This window comes from Lepidochelys kempii, chromosome 22, assembly GCF_965140265.1.
Source record: "Lepidochelys kempii isolate rLepKem1 chromosome 22, rLepKem1.hap2, whole genome shotgun sequence".
NCBI lineage: Eukaryota > Metazoa > Chordata > Testudines > Cheloniidae > Lepidochelys > Lepidochelys kempii.
In genome coordinates, this window is record NC_133277.1 from 12239320 (window position 1) to 12257030 (window position 17711).

Consider the following 17711-nt stretch of genomic DNA (forward strand, 5'->3'; position numbering starts at 1 on the left):
AAATTGCTGATCTGCTTTGTTTTAAAACTCACAGAGTGACATTTCTCCCCCGTTCTCCATCATTCTTTTGGCAACCCTCTAGGGCTCTCGTCACCCAGTAAATCAGACCTTTGCAGGGAGATATGCTTCCGCTAAGACAGCGATTACAGGGCATAAAATCCCATAGTCACAGCCCAGGCCCAGCTCAAACCCACCTCCCATCCCCCCAAACTCACGACCCAGACCCTGCCTCGGCCTCCCATAAACACTGCCCAATATCAGCTCAGACTCCCCTCTCCCACTCATCCCCATGCCCAGCTCAGAGGCTTCCTCCCCACCCTCACCCACAGGCCTGGCTCAGCCTTCCTCCAAAGAAGGGTTAGAATATAGTTGGGTTTTCATTTAAAGCAATAATCCTCCCAAGCACTTTTCATTACCTACATGCAACTCTTTCAAGCTGATTATGACCATCCCAGTTCCACAAATGGGGAAACTGAGGCACAGAACAGGGAAGTGACTTGCCTGAAGCCATGCAGTGAGTCAGTGGCAAAGCCAGGAACAGAACCCAGGAGTCCTGGCTCCCAGTCCCCCTGCTCCGCCTACATCAGAACTGGCCCGTTTTTCTGATTTTGCCCTTCAGGGTCTGTCTGGAGTTTGCTCTCTCTAGAGCTTGCTGAGTGCCCATCCCCTCCCTGGAAGGTAATGCCTTTAATAATTTATCAGTTGATTTTCATCCCTTTGAAGCTCGGTTATGCATTGGGATGTCAAGATAAAGCAATTAGCGCTCTCACAAGTCACTGGGTATTTCTGTCCAACAAGGCACTCAGAGACTCTCCTGTAATCCAATACTCCCAGTGAGAGGGGCCTGGAACTGGTGCCGAATGGCTAGAAATAGGAATTATTGTGTGATTTTAAGAGAGACCTATAGAGAATTTGAGCTACTTGTGCTGAGGTCTGTTTTGCTCACAATTGAAGGCCACTTGCAATAAAACAGAACAGGCCAAACCAGGAGCAGCGTATCTAGACATCCCCTCTGCTCCCCACGCTTCCTTCCCCTAAAACTTTGGGGGTTTAACAGGTGTGAATAGAAACCCTACCGCCAAATATCCCTATGCTTTGGGTGGGCGTGGAATGCAAGGCAGGGCGCACATTTTCCAAATGGCTTCAAGAGACTCTCTCTGTAGCATTTCTCTGATGCCCATTACTGTAGGATGAGAGCATCTCATACTCTTTAATGTATTGAACCCCATAATCTGCTGTGAGTTAGGAAGTACTGTTATCCTTGTTGCAGAGAAGGGGAACTGAGAGACAGACAAAGTGACTTGTCCAAGATCACAGAGGAAATCTGTAGTGGAACAGGAACTTGAACCCATGTCTCCCATGTCCCAGGTTAGTGCTCACTGGATCATCCTTCCGCTGGGAAAGATAAGGGGCTGACCTAAAAACCCAGACCCAAGGAATTTGGAATCTAATTCCAGATGTTGGGGCTCAGATCACATCTGTAACTCCCAGCAACCAGCATTCTTCCCTGTGATCTGAAGTACACCGCAGTGTTTCCTGATAGCAAAGCAGCATACAGAGGAAGTTTCCATGCCGGAGAAAGCCCATGTGTCGTCCATACAGTCTGGCTTATAAACTGGAAAAACCCCCTCACATCAGATGTGCCATGAAAACGAAATGGCAATCAGAAGCTTGCTTGGCTCTTCGTCTCCGGGCTTGTAAGGGTCAAAAGGCTGTTCTCTCAGCCAGGGAACCTTTTAGCCTCGCAGAAAAAAATAAATTTGCTTGCTTAAATTAGAGCAACTGCCAAAAATGTAGCGATTGCTTTAAGCTGGCAACTGTTCCTAACGCTGGGACTTCAGCCTAAGGCCATGGCTTTTATGGCAATTTACGTCGCTTTACCCAGAAGGACTTGCTCTTCCATTTTAAAGCCTTATTAATAAAGTCCCCATTCCCCTTTTCCTGTCCTAAAGGAGCTTTAGATTAACCCATTAACCCAAGGTTCTGTGATGATATTCCATTTTCTTTTAAAGGAGTCCAGGTTTTGGATACAATCCTTTCAGCCATCTATTTCCCCATGTAATGCTGAGAACATTCATTAGAAGCTAATTTACCCTCCATATGCCTCCAAGATTTGTCATTTGGTTGTTGCTACTATCTTTGCCCCAGGCAAAAACACACAGCATGAGGCTCAGCAGAGCTGTTTGGTTTTCTCCTTGCATTGTTAAGGAAGAAATCTCAGGTCAGAATAATTGCAAAACCAAACCAAACCTCCGGCTGGTATCGTTCATGAATGGTGCGTGAGCTCATTCTGCCAGCATCTATGATAATGTGACCGCTGTACAGCCTTATTAATAGACTCTGTACCATGCAGGAGGCACCTGCGTCTCTGAGAATCAGGGTTTACCTTTGGCTCTGTGGTCTTCCTCTTTGGGGCACTTGCCCCCTTCCCACCACTTTCGCTTCAAGATTTCCAGGCGGTTGTTCTCTTGCAGCTGGAGAATGGCCAGGTCGAATTCATCTCGGAATATGGAGCCTGCAACACCCATGGGGAGGGGAGTTAAGATATAGTTCAGGCAGCTCCTCTCCCCACACCACACCACACATGCTGCCCTGTCAATGTGCCCGAACTGGAGAGAACCCCCCTTCCAAGCAGATAGAGGGGAGTTCAGTCCTGATGGCCCATTCAGTCCTCACCGTTGAAACCGCCAACAAATCAGTGCCATCTGTGGGCAATGATTTGTTCCCTGTGGACCACGTGGGGCTCAAAGGTGTCTCCCACAGGCCGCCACACAGCCAGCAAAAGGGAAAAACTTTTGGTTGCTGCCATGCGGGGCAGGATTCAAATGGGCAACTGCACATCTCATTCCCATTCCCCTGAATCATCCACTTCAATTCCCTTGTGGAGGACAAGAATAGAAACCGCTCTCTGTCTATAGCAGCAATTAATCTCACCACCAGGCAAACCCAAACGCTCACTGGAAGCCAGGGTCAAGCCCCCAGCCACAAGCTCTCTCTGTACTCTTCACTATCAGAGATCTAGAAGACAGACCCTCAGACAGATTACGCTGTACAACAGGGTAAATTCAGAGTAACTTCAGTGAAATTCCACCAGTGTCAAAACGAGCAGCATGTGCTTTATCCACTGCAATTTTACTGCTTCACAGGACGCAGCCAGCTAGTTTAAGCCTGTAATTTAGATTTAGTAAATGAAAGGGGTTTTTTTCTTTAACAAAACCTAATAGAAATGTTAAAATACACAGTTATTCTAGGATTTAAACCTTCCTCTACAATAGCACCAATCCAAAGACAATAGCAATGTGTATGAGAACCAGAAAGGAAGCTATTAATGATACTATTTCAATGTTGCTAACCCCAAGTATTCAAAAGTCACGAAGCAGGCATCTCCTCCCCCCAAATCATGAGACTGGCCTAAGAATCAAGAGATATTTACAGATAACAAATTTGGGGTCTTTTTTATTTGTCAGCTGGAGTTGGAGCCTTTAAGCTTCACAATTCAGGCTTTTCTCTTTAACCACGAGGGCTAACAACATTTTCATTTTCCAAAACATGAAAGCTGAGATTGTCTGTTAATAACCTGAATCCAGAAGCTGAGGCTCCAAGGAAAACACCAGACTTGTGATAAAATCCCTGGAGTTCTCAGCACTGTTATTTTACACCTGTGCACTGGAGCTAGAAGCAGGAAGTGAAACTAACACATCTAGTCTCACTTTTTGTGCTGAGTGAAGGGCAAAACAGCAAACAACGAGCACAAATGCGGCAAAAATAATGGCATATTTTAAAAATCTTTCATTTTATATAATCTAAAGGGATGCAGATGAACAATTAAAATACATTTGATTTTTCCTCTGGATGGTGTCTCTTTGAAATAAACGTGACACATGGCACATCTGTGAAAAGTGACATTGCTCCTAGAGCCGTTTCAGCCTTTCAAATGCTCCAATCCTCTGCAGAGAGCTGAGAATAGCTATAATTTTTCTTCACCGCCTACCGACTGGCATGCCAATCCCGTAGCCCTTGGTGTCCAGAAGGCCCCCGACCTGCGTGAGGTTGCAATTGCGCTGACGGTAATACTCGTTCATGGTGGACTCCAGCAGGAAAGCGTAGTTGGAATTCAGCACCCTCGCGATCCCTTCCTCCGTGCTCTTCACGAACACACTTGGCTGCTTGGAGTACATGTAATTCCACATCCGCTGGTACGTCTGGTAACGGGAATTCTGCAAGAAAGAGGAAGAAAGAAGAGCTGTTGCAGGGGACCCCATCTGATAGGTTAGGTCCCAAATTAAAAAGCATATTGAAGTAGAAAGCTGAGATTTTTTTCAAGGACCTTAAGGGGGCCAGATGCCCAATTCCCTTAGGCTTTCAGCTTAAAAACATTTTTAAAAATTATAAAACATGAAAAATATGTTTTCACAATGACATCTGAAAAACAGTCCAGTGGGAAATATTTTTGTTTGGCTGGTTTGCTTTTAAATCAACCTAAATTCCCATGCAGCAATTGCAACCCAAATGTTGCAGCACTGAGTTAGTGCATGAGCATGAAAAAGCGTAAAGGCCCAAAAACTTTAGGCCACAAAGTTTGGACCCAAACTTTCTTGGATTCTGAAGATGTTTGGATCTGGGGTTTTGGTGCAGCCCATTGACTTCAATGGGCTTTGGATCAGGCCCCATATTGGGACCAGTATTAACATCCAATCTGAATTTCCCTCAAAGTTTACGGCTTTTGGAATCTAGGGTTTTGTGTTTGAAACAAAAGGGAAACTGACTAAGCTAATCTCCACTTCCCGAGCTGAGTGAAGGGCAAACATTAGACCAGCAGCATAGATAATGAAATTAAATTGCAGTTAAAATATACTCCGATTTAGTATTTCTAAGTTTTTATGTTTAATTATTATTATTTAATATAAGGGGGGTTCTGTTGCCCTGCATCTTGTGCAATCACTTACGCCAATGCAAAGTGTTTGCAAAATGGGGGTATAAATGCCACATTCTGATTTACTTTTTACTCAGTTTACACAGTATAAATGACTATGCAAGGTGCAATGGAGACTCAAGCCCACGATTTATAACTTGCAGTGTCCCTGAAGAGAGCAGGACTAAGTAAATGCATATTCACTCATGCTCTGTTCAATTAGTGTTAGACACAGAATTCTGCTTAAGCGTCCCTTTGTCAAACCTCTTGGGTCTGCAAAATTGAGCTGGAAAGATCAGACTCACTCATGAGATTTTCAGGGCTTCCTGCTTCAATTCAAACAGAAAATAAAGCGAGAAAAGCGCTCGCCCCTTGGTAATTCAGCATTTAATAAATAAATAATCCTCGTATATCTTCTTTGTGTGTTCAAAGCACTGTGCAAAAGATTAACTCATTCATTCCCATTCTGGACAGAACAGGGAAATGCAGAGATATATGGAAGTCTATGATGGGCTAAATGGTGTTGAAACCTTTGCATGTGCCTGACTTGCATGTGAGCAAACTCTAACACAGGCACCAACCCTGATTTGCACCAGCACACAGAGGTCTTCTTGAGCTAATCAGGGTTGGCCAACACCTATGTGCTTATACACACTGAGTCTTGTATGTGCAGAAGGTAGGGCCGCCTAACAATGCATAGACACTTATGAAAAATTGGCTCAGAATACTTAGCTGTCAGGGATGGTAGTATCAAGTGGGTACAGCATATGGCTACGAACAACTTTACTACCCACTCTCTGGTGTTCTGTGCACAAACTGATCTTCTGAGTACGAGAAGCAAGGCATTTGCCTGGCTGTCCTGAAAAGAGATCCCATGAATCTAGCCATCCAGCTTCCAAGGCTTGTTTCCATTGCTGTGCTAGGAAATGCCTCCTTCAAATTCCACCTCTTAGCCTTCCCTCACTTATCTCAGCTCCAGCACAATCTGGTCCCACCTCTTGTCTCTGAGCAACTTGGCCCAGCTCCTCAAAAATAGGATCTGGGCCTTTGTGCCCAACCCTGAGGACAACTCCCCTTAGATTTAGTCTGTCACTCAGCGGGAGGTTAGGCTGAGGATACAATCTGAGTTAAGGAGTTGAGAATTTGGCCCACTGAAAATACAACCAAGAAAAAACAGAAATTTCTTTGTAAATAACCCTCACAAGCTCAGATTCCCCTCTTCCCATCCTAATCTCAATCTACTCATATTTCTTGCTATGTTATCAGTATAATGGGCAAGGAACCTTGATTTCGTACACGTCTAAGGCACCGTGCACACAAATCGGATCAAATAAATAATCTCATTATGGTATCAGTGACTATGAAATGGGCTCAAACTGCTATGAATGCCATTTGGTCTGGGCTCTCCTAAAATTTCCCCCCCAAACCGGAGACTAAAATGGGACACACCGAAGACAGGACAAGGTGTGTTACCTGGGAAACATCTGATTCTAACAGAGCGATACTCCACTCCCTCATAGCAAGAGAATGGGATTCACCTGGAAAAAGGTCATGCTGGAGCCTCCATGAATGGTGCCGTACTCAATAGCTGTCTGGTCAGCCAGGTCATCCACTGATTCTATGGGAACATCCATCCGCTGCACAGTCAGAAAGGCTGCCAGGTTGGCTGTGTAGGAGGAGATGATGATCAAGGTGAATGCCCACCTGGGAAAGGGAGGATGAAGAAAAGGTGAACTGAGATTCCCTCTGGGATTCAATCTGATCTCAATCTTCTTAACAGAATTCCTGTTAACTGCAGGATTGTCCCAATCTGGAGCTCCTACTATCCGAGCCTCATCGGCTGTTGGCCAACATGTGAAACCCCCTGTGAAAACGATACCATGGTGTTTTACCCTAAAGCTCCCAGGCTGTTTACAGTTCTGACGGGCATGTTTCCTTACCAGACTCCACTGACGCACCGTGTGGACACAGCTCGAGGGGCAATAGTAGATCCTTGCTGCATGAAACCCCCGACTGGAAACCACAGGCTGTTGCCGAGAGAGTACTGGTTGACTAGGAGATTGCACCTCCCTTGTGAGCAGGGGTGGGGGCTGTACCACTCGTACGGTGTCAGTCTACAGTGACAAGAAACAACCGGGCCAAATACGTTCATGTTACAGGAAACACCATATACAGAAGGGGGGAAAGAAAAGTGACGAGGCTCTAACTCGTCCCCTAAACAGGAGGCAGAATTTCTAAGTAGGAAACTCTTTGCTGGCAACAGGCATCAAGGGGATCATTGCAGAGTTCAAACACAAAGTTGGAGCCTGGTGTTTAGAAAGTGCCATGTGCTCTGATTAGCTCACAGGGGTGGAGCTGAAATCCACATGGAACACACTGTAGAAAGGATAGCGATTACTAGGTCAACCTGGCTGTGGAGTGTCATTGAAATGACTGTAGCTCATATCTCCAGAGTAGCACTTACTTTGCTTCCCATGTGGAATTGGTGCTAGGGCGGGACAGAACTCACTGGCATCACAGGTGAGGAGTTATCTGAGCGCCTTGCCTGTGAATCAGCCAAGTGGCTCTCATTCCCCATCCTCAACTTCTGCATCTCTTTCCTTCTCCTTCTCACCCCCCAGGCCCGCGTCTCTTTTTCATGCCCTTTTTCCCGGTAGGAGGAGAAATCCTCTTGTGGCTGGCTTGCTCCCACAGCCAGCATCCTTAGAAATGGGGCCCGGGCACACAAGAGTTGTCAGGCTGGAGGGTGTCTTGTTCCTGCAGTGAAACTCTTTTCTGAGTGAGCATTCCTCCTCCTCCTAACTGAGGCATGCACAGGGGCCCAAGCAATGGACAGACAGGTTTGCTGCAAGAGGGAAGTGGTGAAAACTTTGTCAGTGTAATAAGGTGGCTGGATTCTCTGGCTGACTCAGCCGTTAAGCAGGGGTTTGCGACTCTAGACGGATCTGCAGATTAATGATTGTTAGGGGTGGTGTGCTTCCCTACACTCCACCCAGAATTGGGAGCAGCCCTCTGGGAGAGGGATCTAGGAGCTGAGGCAGATGGGGAGGAACCATAGGAGCAGCCAAACCAGGGGAGAAGGCTGGAGTTGGGGTGCATGTGGTGTTGTTATTAATAAAACCAGACCCCAGATGGTTGATTTTTCGATGCTATGATTGCAGCTTGTGTTGGGAACTGGGTGGGGACTCCACTGGCTCACACTGACATTAGCCAAACTACGGTACGTATTATTGCTTCTGGATCTCACTGTGCCTTGTTGTGACTCCAGAGAGGTGGCGTTTCCTCTCTTTGGATGTTTGACAGCGAAATGCTGTCCCGAGAGAAGCTTTTCTGCCCATCACAAGGGCCGAAAGGCCCTGCAGGGAGCTACAAACTCCTGAGCATGTTGGGAGAGTATTTTCTAAGAACCTGCCTCCACTAAGATCAGAAATCATGTAAGCACCATTCTAAAGAATCATGTTTAAAACATGTACAGACAGCTACCTTGGCTCCAAATGTCAGTGCACGTAGTGCCTGACTGCATTGTTAAGTGGTTTACAGAGCTGTGTTATTGAAGCTGTAACATGATTTTGAAAACCATTAAAGCCCTGTCAATCTTACAACTCCAGCCAGGCCAGGGGACGCAGTGACTACAAAGTTCCATTTTGTAATGAGGGTTGGGTATTAGCCATGCCCTCAAACAGTGCCCTTGGGCATGTCTTTAGCACACTGCCAGGACATAGAGAACATTTGAGGAGCCCATCTAGGCTCCCAAAAGAACCATGTTATTACTAGGTCAGGGGAAAACAGCATTGTAGCACGGTCCCCGCCTCCACAACTGGAGAGGAGCCTTCAGTAATATGATTACCCCTGGCCACAGGTAACCTGAGTTGACACCTGTCCAGCAAGACCAGTGCTTAAACTGTGAGTCTCCAGAAAGATGCTAATGCTGTTTCCAATCTCTGTCCAGTCAGGGCCTTGACAGGGTAGGAGAAACCAGCATAGATCCTGGGAACACTTGTGAATTTGTTTTCTGAGGACAATCTCTGCATCCTGCCATCTGGCCGGATCTGCTGGCCTTCACGGTTCCCATTGAAAGCGCTCAGCTGGGCTTCTCTGTGCTGAATTTAGCATGCAAACAGAGCAAGGCTCTGCCTGTTTGTGCTGCATGAGACCTCATCTCAGACCTCCCCCTTCCAGGCTTTAAGGCTGCCTCTGGCATTGGCTGATGCCAGTGCAGCCAAACACATGCGAATCTGACTGATCTGCTACTGCCCCAGTCTTACTGCGACATGCCAGTACTTCTCAGTGGGAGTCACAGGGCTGCCATTTGCATCAGTGGCATGTGTTCGGGCATGCGTCTGAACAGCAAAGACAGACAGATGGTGGTGGTGGATGATATGACACCCAATCCCCATTCCTGTTGCTCCCAAACTTTTGCCCGAAGCAGGGACCCCCCGGCACAACCTAACCCCTCCCCGCACCACATCCCCCCATGGAGTTCTCAAATTCTGACACTAGGTGGCACCATGAGGATGGGAAAGGAACTGCAATAAAAGTAACAGTACCGAGCAACCAGGAAGAGGACACAGCTGACAGCCAGGTAGGCAAGTAACATGAAGAGCCAGACACCAGGAGAAAAGGGGTCCAGGAAAGAGAAGTAGCCGGGTTTGCGCCCCTAAGATGGAGACAAAAAGAGTCCAGCAGGTTTTTGTTTTTTAAATCAAAAAGTCCATTCTGCAACATAACACAATGAAATACATAGACCTGGCAGTGAAATCACAGGAGCAACGCAGGATTAATGCAGGCAAACAAGAGAAGGGATCAGCAAATGATTTGGAGGAGATACAGGTGGAACAGAGGGCAAAAGGAACAAGGCATTAAGCTCCGCAGCAGCTCACCAGCCAACATACATTTCCCAGTATGGCCCTCTTCTTTACCCCTTCACTTTGATATATAATAGGAATATAGGTACATGGAAATCATCAGACCAGATCAGACCAGGGCTCCACTTAGGCCAGCATCCTGTCTCAGACAGTGGCCAGAACATGCTGCTTCAGATGAAAGTGAAATAAACCCTGCAGTAATGGTATAACCTACCCTTAGAGACAGTTCCTTCCTGACCCCCATTTGTTAGAGGTTGGCATACACCTCGAAGCATGAAGGTTTATATCCCTATGGGTCAAAATCACTGCTGGCATAACTCCATTGACCTCACCGGAGATACACCAGTGAGGTAGTTGACCCAATATCTTTATCTTACATTTCTATAGTGAACCTGAAGGATCTCAAAAGTACGATTCCCTGATTCTGCAATCATTACTTATGCAAATAATCTACCTAGCAGCCAGGTAGTGGTAAATGGGAGCATTTGTAGGTGATTAAAAGAGCATCAGATCCCATTAGAGTGAGAAGTGGAGAAAATGTTTGCATAAAGTTTCACATGAAAAAGAAATATTTGCAATGTTGTTTCTGCAGCCGTTGAAATGTTCCTTTTCTGCAAAGTTCAGTAAAATAGTTACTTTATCTCAGGAACCATGTCTGAATTTCATGTGTTTTCTCTGCAAAGCCGCCTTTGTTTGAAAACAGACACTCCTCTGCTGGAAAAAACAGGCCTTTTTTCTCTCAAAATACCTTAATTTTTGAGCAGAAAAAATGGTGAAATTTTGTGAAGTTTTCTAATTGGGATGAATCTCAAATGTTGAGCATGTCCCGTTTTGCTGAGAATTCTTCTTACTCCTCTCCAAACTACACAGATACAGCACCTCTGAAATGGAGAGGGCTACAAACCATTAGCACCACTGCACGCTGCTTACCCATGGGGAGGAGTAAAAAATGAGGCAAAAGACACTGGCGTAAAGACTTGCTCTTTCAGAATAAGCTCCATAGGTTCCTTAATACCCATGCAAAGAAGAAAGCATCTTGTGACGTGCTATTCAGAGATTTAGGGCCCCTGACACCTGCGTGGGCATTGTGGGTGCTCAGCATTTGTGCAAATCAAGCTACTTGATTTTAAGGTCTCAGCAGAAAGACCCACACAGCAAAAAGCATGCAACTCAGTGATCCACTATGGAGGGATGAAGGGCTGAGTTGACCCAGTTAGGATTTGACCCTGTCGCTCATGGGAATCTACAACTTCTGCATAGATGGCTAAGTCACCCACATGATCACCAAACATCCTAGTGTATGATTTCCTAAAGCACTTGTAATCTTGAAGCCAGCTGAGACTTAGATCTTCTTATATTAAAGTGAGACTAGAAATGTCCTTTTCCCCACCCTCTCTGCATCGTTTCCAGACTCTGAGAGACGGACATTGAGACTTGGTATATGGATCCTTCTATTACATCTCAGCTGAGTTCTCTGTACCTTCCTTATTGGTATCTCACTCTGATGCCTCTCACAAGCATATACTGGCATTTGCTCAATCCAGCTCACTTGAGCAGTCATCTCCCAGTGTGTCCCAGAGAAAAAGAACTTCCAGTGAGGCAGCTGTTGAATTGCAGGATTGTTTGCTTTACATGGGAGTCATCTTCAGCAGACAGCCACTTCATTTCCCCCTTAGTCCACTGGCTTACTATGCCCAGGTGTAGCACTACATAAAGTAACAACAACAATAAACAACACCTAACCACTACCGCCCCTATGAAACCGGCTTCCCTCACAAATCAGATTTCCGATTTTTTAGCTGTCTTTAAACCCAAAGCAATTAATTTTTCCCCAAAAAATTCCCCTAGAAATATAGCCACAATATATTTTTTCCCAGGCCGAGAAATGTCAGTGACTGTTAAGGGAAATTGTCCTGCAGAGGCCAGTTTCGCAATGAACTATGCCTAATTTGAAGCAAAAATGGATTTTCATAGATTTTTGAACTTTGGGAATTCAAAACCAATTCGGATTTTGCTAAAAAATAACACCAATTTTTCAGCGAAAAAGCCCCCTTTGCTTAATTTGCTCTAGTTTTGGGTGGTGTTCAAAAATCCCATTTCCAACAAGGTCTATCACAATGTCTCAAGAGCCTTATAAAACAAACCAAGGCCCAAATTGAAGTCAAGATGGACCAAATCAAAAACCCCAGATTCAAATGTACAAGTGAATGGGGAAAGGAATGAACCGTGAAACAGACTACATTCATCTTTTGTTCCTCTCTCTTCCTTTCATTACCCATTGTAATATTCTGTCTGTCTTTATATCTTTTCTAGAAAACAAGGAGGGAGACGAATGTGTGACAGCCGACACTTGGAAATGAACTGGGGACCTCTAGAACGGAATATATTAGCTCAAGCTGTTAGAGACTGACTCGAGAACCAGGCACTCAGGGATGTAACAGATTCACATCTCTGAAACAGGAAAAGTGGGGAGATGTCTAATATGCTGACCAGTGGCTTACACATATACTCCTGTGCAAAAGCTACTGATGGCTGCTGGATGCTGCTATTGCTCATTGGAAGAGCCAGCTTGGGCAAACCCTGCAGGAAGCACAGGTGCAGCAAGTTCCTGTAAAGGGGACTCAAAAGTTAGCCCAAGGCACAAAACCCTGGACTGAAATAAGCAGCCAACACCTCTGGAAAAGGGAAGCTTAGCTATAAGGAAGCTCTGGTTCAGAGCTGGCTATTAAGTTATTGTGGGCCACATTCTTGATGATGTTTATAGCTATTAATAGTGACACCTTTGCGTGCGTTTTTCTTTGGGATATTTTTTGGTCCTTTCTTTCACCAACGTAGTGAGGAATCATAAATTCTCTTTCTTGTACCTTGTTGCTTTATAAGCCAGCCCAGCCGCTTGGTCTCTATGCCAGGTGAAAGCCAAAATGTTTGCACTTGGGACAGTTGTTGTTACACTGGGGAGCTGTAGAGCTAAAAGCATGAGCTGTCGTGGGAGTCAGTGCTCCCCAGCTGGGGCTGTAGCTGACTGACCTAGTCTGTGGATCAGCCATCAAGAGGGGACCTGTAACACACTCTCCAGTGGGTTACACATGCACCCCTGGAGCCCAGCCTGCTGTGTTTTGCACAGCTGTACTCGTTACTAGGTGAGCAGAGTCGATAACACTGCACGTTGTGCTGGCCCGAGCCACGCTGCGTATTCATGCTTCATTTCCCCACCAGTTGGTCTGTGGGACCTGGAGCAAAGAACAGCACTGGAGTGACACCGCGAATCAGCAGAAAGCCTGTACGTACAGGCCACGTCCACAGCTGGCGCCAGATTCAGTGCACGAGGGCCGTGAGGTTGCGCTGAAATGGTCACAACTTCCACTGCACCGAGAATGCAGGAGGGGCACAGACCACAAGGGTAGTGGATGCAGCCAGGACAGCTACAGGACGTGCTGACCGCACCCCTTCACCCGCTGCTGCTGGTGCAGTTCTCATGTAGTCCTGACGATAAACTAAAGCTCCCAGTGGCACAGCACACCAAGGAAAGCAGGGGTAGTACCATCCCTTGGAATGATTCCCCCCCCCCCCCGGGGCCAAGGAGTGCAGTGATTACCTCCCTGCACCATCGTCCGTGCATTTGTCCCTGCAGTGGGAAAGAGGAGCAGATTTACCAGGAAACAAACTGTGCGGTGGCACGGGGCCCCCCCAAAATGCAGGACAAATATTTGACAACCTGCCCCTGTGTCCCAGCCGGCGGCACAGCAGGGCTCAGGCAGGCTGCCTGCATGCCGTGGCCAGTGGCCCCACGCCGCTCCCGGAAGCGGCTGGCTGCTGGCACATCTTTGTGCACCCCTGGTGGGGGGAGGTGGCTCTGCATGCTGCCCCTGCCCTTGGCAGCGCACGGAGACCCGCTGCCCCCTTCCCTGCAAGGAGGAGGGTGAAGAGGCGGATGGAGGAGGAGGATGAAAAAAAGAATGAAAAACGGGGGAGGGGGAGGATAAGAGAGAATGTTCTTTTTCTTGGCTGGGTTCCCAGGGGAGCCCCCAAAAATGAAGATGCTTACAGGGCCCCACTAATTCTAAATCCGCCACTGGTGGAAAAGTAAAGAAATTGACCTGAAGAGGCAGAGTGGCCCAATGGGTAGAACAGCAGATTGAAAATCAGAAGATTTGGGTTCTAATCCTGCCTCCACTCTTCTAAAGAGGTTCTTCTACCACTTTCATTGCCATGGTATCTGAGCACCTTCCAGTATGGCATTAAGTACCATGGCTAACATCTTCCGTTGACCTGCTGTGTGACCTTGGGCACATCATTTCCCTTCCCACCCTTTGTCTGTCCTGTCTGTTTAGATTGTAAGTCTTTGGAGGCAAGGACTCACCATGTGTCTGTGCAACACCCAGCACAATGGGACCGTGATCTCAGCACGTGTTATTGTAAGACAAATAATACTATCCTGCTCTACTGCCCCTGGATGCCTACAGAAAACAGCCCCCTTCCTCATCCATTGTCTAGAGCTCATGTTCATTCTCTGCTTCTCTCCACAGTATCCCCTTGGCTGGACAAAGATCGGGGGGTGGGGGAGAAACTCTCTCAGCAGCCCGTGGGTCAGAAAGTCCATTAGAGTCCCCGTGTCAGAAATCCACACTCGATTATATCACAACAACTGAAACTGAGAAAAATGACAGCCCCATTTAAAGCTGCCATATTTGGTTATGTGTGATAGGAAAGACACACAGCACGGTGGTTGGATGGGGGCGGGGGAGAAAGGATTTGGAACTGAAGTTAAACAGAAAATAAAATACAATGTCACTAAGCTGTGGGTGGGGGAAACTGAGACGTGGCAACGACTCCTCGGCAGGAAATTTATTTGTAGTTATTTGTTAGGAAACGTCTGATCGGAGCCATGGATTAACATACGTCAGCTGCAGTTCTCCATGTGCGGGGAACGGGAAAAGAGAAGAGCAGATGGGGATCTGGAGTTGCCTTCGTCTGCTCTGCAAACTGAATCCTTGAAGGAAAGCCTCAAGGATAAGCTATCATGCCTTCCTCTGCTAAATAAATATTTACTGGTTTAATTCGTTAATTGCCACACTGCTCCTATGCACTACCTTCCTGCACAGTGGGAAACCCAACCCACTCCAAGGGGGCGGGAGAGAGACCTAATGCAGGGCACCTGGGGTGATTCTGCTGCGGCTTGAGCAGTGGTGCTGCAGTGGAGATGGTTTGTGGCATCTGCAGCTACGGAATCCACCTCAGGGATTCGGGGTGCTCCCTGCACAGCAGGGTTTGGGAGGATCACGAGTGCGGGAAGAGTTATGCGGGTGGGATCTGCTGCTAAACAGATCCACCAGTGATTGCTCACCACTGCCCCCAGGCAGCTGGGGCACAGGAATTACTGCAGCCTCAGTGGTTCAGGATCCACTGAGTGGTGTTTCTACAGGATGCCTTGCACCTTGCTGTTGGAGACAGACAACTGGTCTGATTCAGCGTGGCAATTCCTATGCACTGATGCTTGATGAGGTAGCTGAGGATTTAGCCCTGAGTAACAGACCCATGGCATAACAATACTGGCAAAACACTTTTTAGACCTGCAGCTGTTTCAAATGTTTGTCTAGATTCAGGGGCAGCAACAGTTAATGCCACACCCTTAGAGGGTGTGTTAACTCTCCAAAGCCCTGTACTACTATCCTCACCACTTCCCTGCATGACAGGTAAGTAAGACTTGTGTTTGGGGTGACGGAAGTTGCCCAAGGTCACAGAGTAAGTCAGAAGCAGAGCATGCTCATCACTCAGTTCCCCTCCCTTTAAACGTCTGTGAGAAAGAGAAAGAGAGAAAAGAAAAAAAAAAAACCCCACCAGAACCCAAGCAGGTTGAAATTCTCAGAAACACATCTAGGACATAGAAGAAGCTGGGGACAAGGGGGGTGGGAGTTGCAGAAAGCATGCATTGCAAGGCAGGAATATTTACACACATTTGATCTTGGAGAGCATGAAAGGGTCTGATCCTGTTTGATCAGTTAACTCATTGATCCTTCATTCTGCACGTACCAGAGGAAATGGAATTTTAACTAGATTTTAATTACTTGTTTGTTCTTGGCAGGAGACAACCCGGCACACAGATATGTATGTGCAAGTTTGTTTACATTGGTGTCAGATGCTGCATCTTTAACAGCCTTGTGTATTGAGACAGGGTGGGGGGAGGATAGAAGAGGCTTTAATTGTTTTATCTTGTTGTTGTTGTTCAGCTGATGGGTAATCAAGACCATTTTCTTATTGCCTACGGAGCCATACAAAGCACATATCAAAACACCAACTGGGTATATTACAGCATCTCGTTATAAACAACCTTAGTGCCACAGTCTGTCCTTGGTTACCCCTGGGAAGCTCTACTGACTTCAGGTGGGTCACATAGGCGATAACTGGCAAAAGTTGGAGCTCTGTTCCATGGGGTTCTGTTCCTAGTTCCGCTGCTGACTTGCTGCCTGTCCTACAAGTCACTTCACTTGGCTGTGCCTTAGTTTCCCGGCTATCATATGGCAATAATATCTGCCCATATTTATAAAGGGCTTTGAGATCTAAGGATGAAAAAGCATGATACAAAGTAATATTATTTTGCATCTTGTCCAAAACACAGCCCTACCCAGCAACACTGTTCCTTGGGGCATTGGATCAGTACAGACATAGAGCCATCTGAATCACTAATGCCTCCTCTGACATCCTAGGTATTCCTCTACTGAGGGCCAGATTCGGTCACACAGACTCATATTGAGCTAAACCTTACGCTATGAGTAGTTTCACTGAAATCCATGGGACTGCTTGCGAAGTAAAATACAATTTTACTCCACAAGTGAGTAAGGGTGACAGGGTCAAGCCCCTGGTTTATAGCACCACTTTATACTTTAGATAAGCCAACTCCACAGGCCTCCCATCCAAATACTACACAGGCTCAATCCTGCTTGTCTTCCAAAACACCGTGAAAGGACGCCAGAAAATAGCATAGCTGGATAGCAATAAGCTGCAATGTTTGTAACGATAGGGCACCTGCTGCATTCAAACCCTGCTCCAGAGCCCGCAGAACCAAATGGGAGCCTTTCCACTGACTTCATGGGCTTTGGCTCAGCCTTGTAGGGCACACCCACACTGCAGTAAAAGAGCCGCACTATGGCGGCAGCTGGGCTGGGGCAGCTGACTCAGGCTCGTGGGGTGAACAATTGCAGGTAGACATTCAAGCTCAGATTGGAACCCGGGCTCCAAAACCCCACAAGGGGGATGGGTCTTACAGCCCGGTCTCCAAACTTCTACCCTGCTATTTTTAGCCCTGCAGCCTGAGCCCCTTGAGCCCGAGTCGGCCGACCCAGGCGCCAAGCCTCGGTGCTGGAGGGGGAGTGGGTTACTGCAGTGTAGACATACCCTTTGAGTCAGGTGGGGGCAGATCATGCAGTTCTCTGTGCGCTGAGCTCCCCCTGGAACCAGTGGGATTTGGCACTGGGAGTCTGAATGGCAGTGTCTCCACACTGAACCCATGAAGCTGAAACAGGGTGTGGGGGGGAGACGAGACAGGAGAGGTGGGTGGGGTTGGGGGTCCAGCACATTTGCGTTTAAATAAGAAACCAAAATATTTGTCTGAGTCATTCATTATTCCCCTATAACTACGTGCGGTTGCATGCAAATAACTATGACATACACGGTTATAAAATAGGTCTCTTACCATATGAACTCGGTAGAGAATGCTAATTCCCAAAGTCATGAAAGGTTTAGAGAAATCAATCACCTTCTCCCGTTCAGCCGTGATTGTCAGGCCAGCCACTGCCAAATCGGCTTTCTAAAGAGGAAGGAATGCAGAGAAGATCAACAGCCTGCCCCAAAGGCTGGACCCAAGGGGGCAGAGAAACCACACCCCTGGCAGAAGGATCCCCAGCTCCGAAGGACTCGTCCCCACAAAACCCGTAGCC

The 17711-nt window shown here is 47.0% G+C and overlaps 1 protein-coding gene across 5 annotated transcripts in view; it reads right to left on the minus strand.

The window, feature by feature from the left end:
- The window catches only part of GRIK4 (glutamate ionotropic receptor kainate type subunit 4), a 304903-nt gene that overhangs the window by 6315 nt on the left and 280877 nt on the right, over positions 1–17711 (minus strand). For 4 of the 5 annotated variants that reach the window (XM_073321250.1, XM_073321251.1, XM_073321249.1 and 1 more), the window contains 6 exons: positions 17468–17581; positions 9460–9569; positions 6853–7026; positions 6451–6616; positions 3992–4217; positions 2387–2515 (listed from right to left, as the gene is read on the minus strand). In XM_073321250.1, the coding sequence (XP_073177351.1) occupies positions 2387–2515; positions 3992–4217; positions 6451–6616; positions 6853–7026; positions 9460–9569; positions 17468–17581 (919 nt within the window). Of the gene's footprint in view, positions 1–2386; positions 2516–3991; positions 4218–4261; positions 5772–6450; positions 6617–6852; positions 7027–9459; positions 9570–17467; positions 17582–17711 lie in introns of those variants that run through there. The other variant, XM_073321252.1, reaches the window with a different exon arrangement.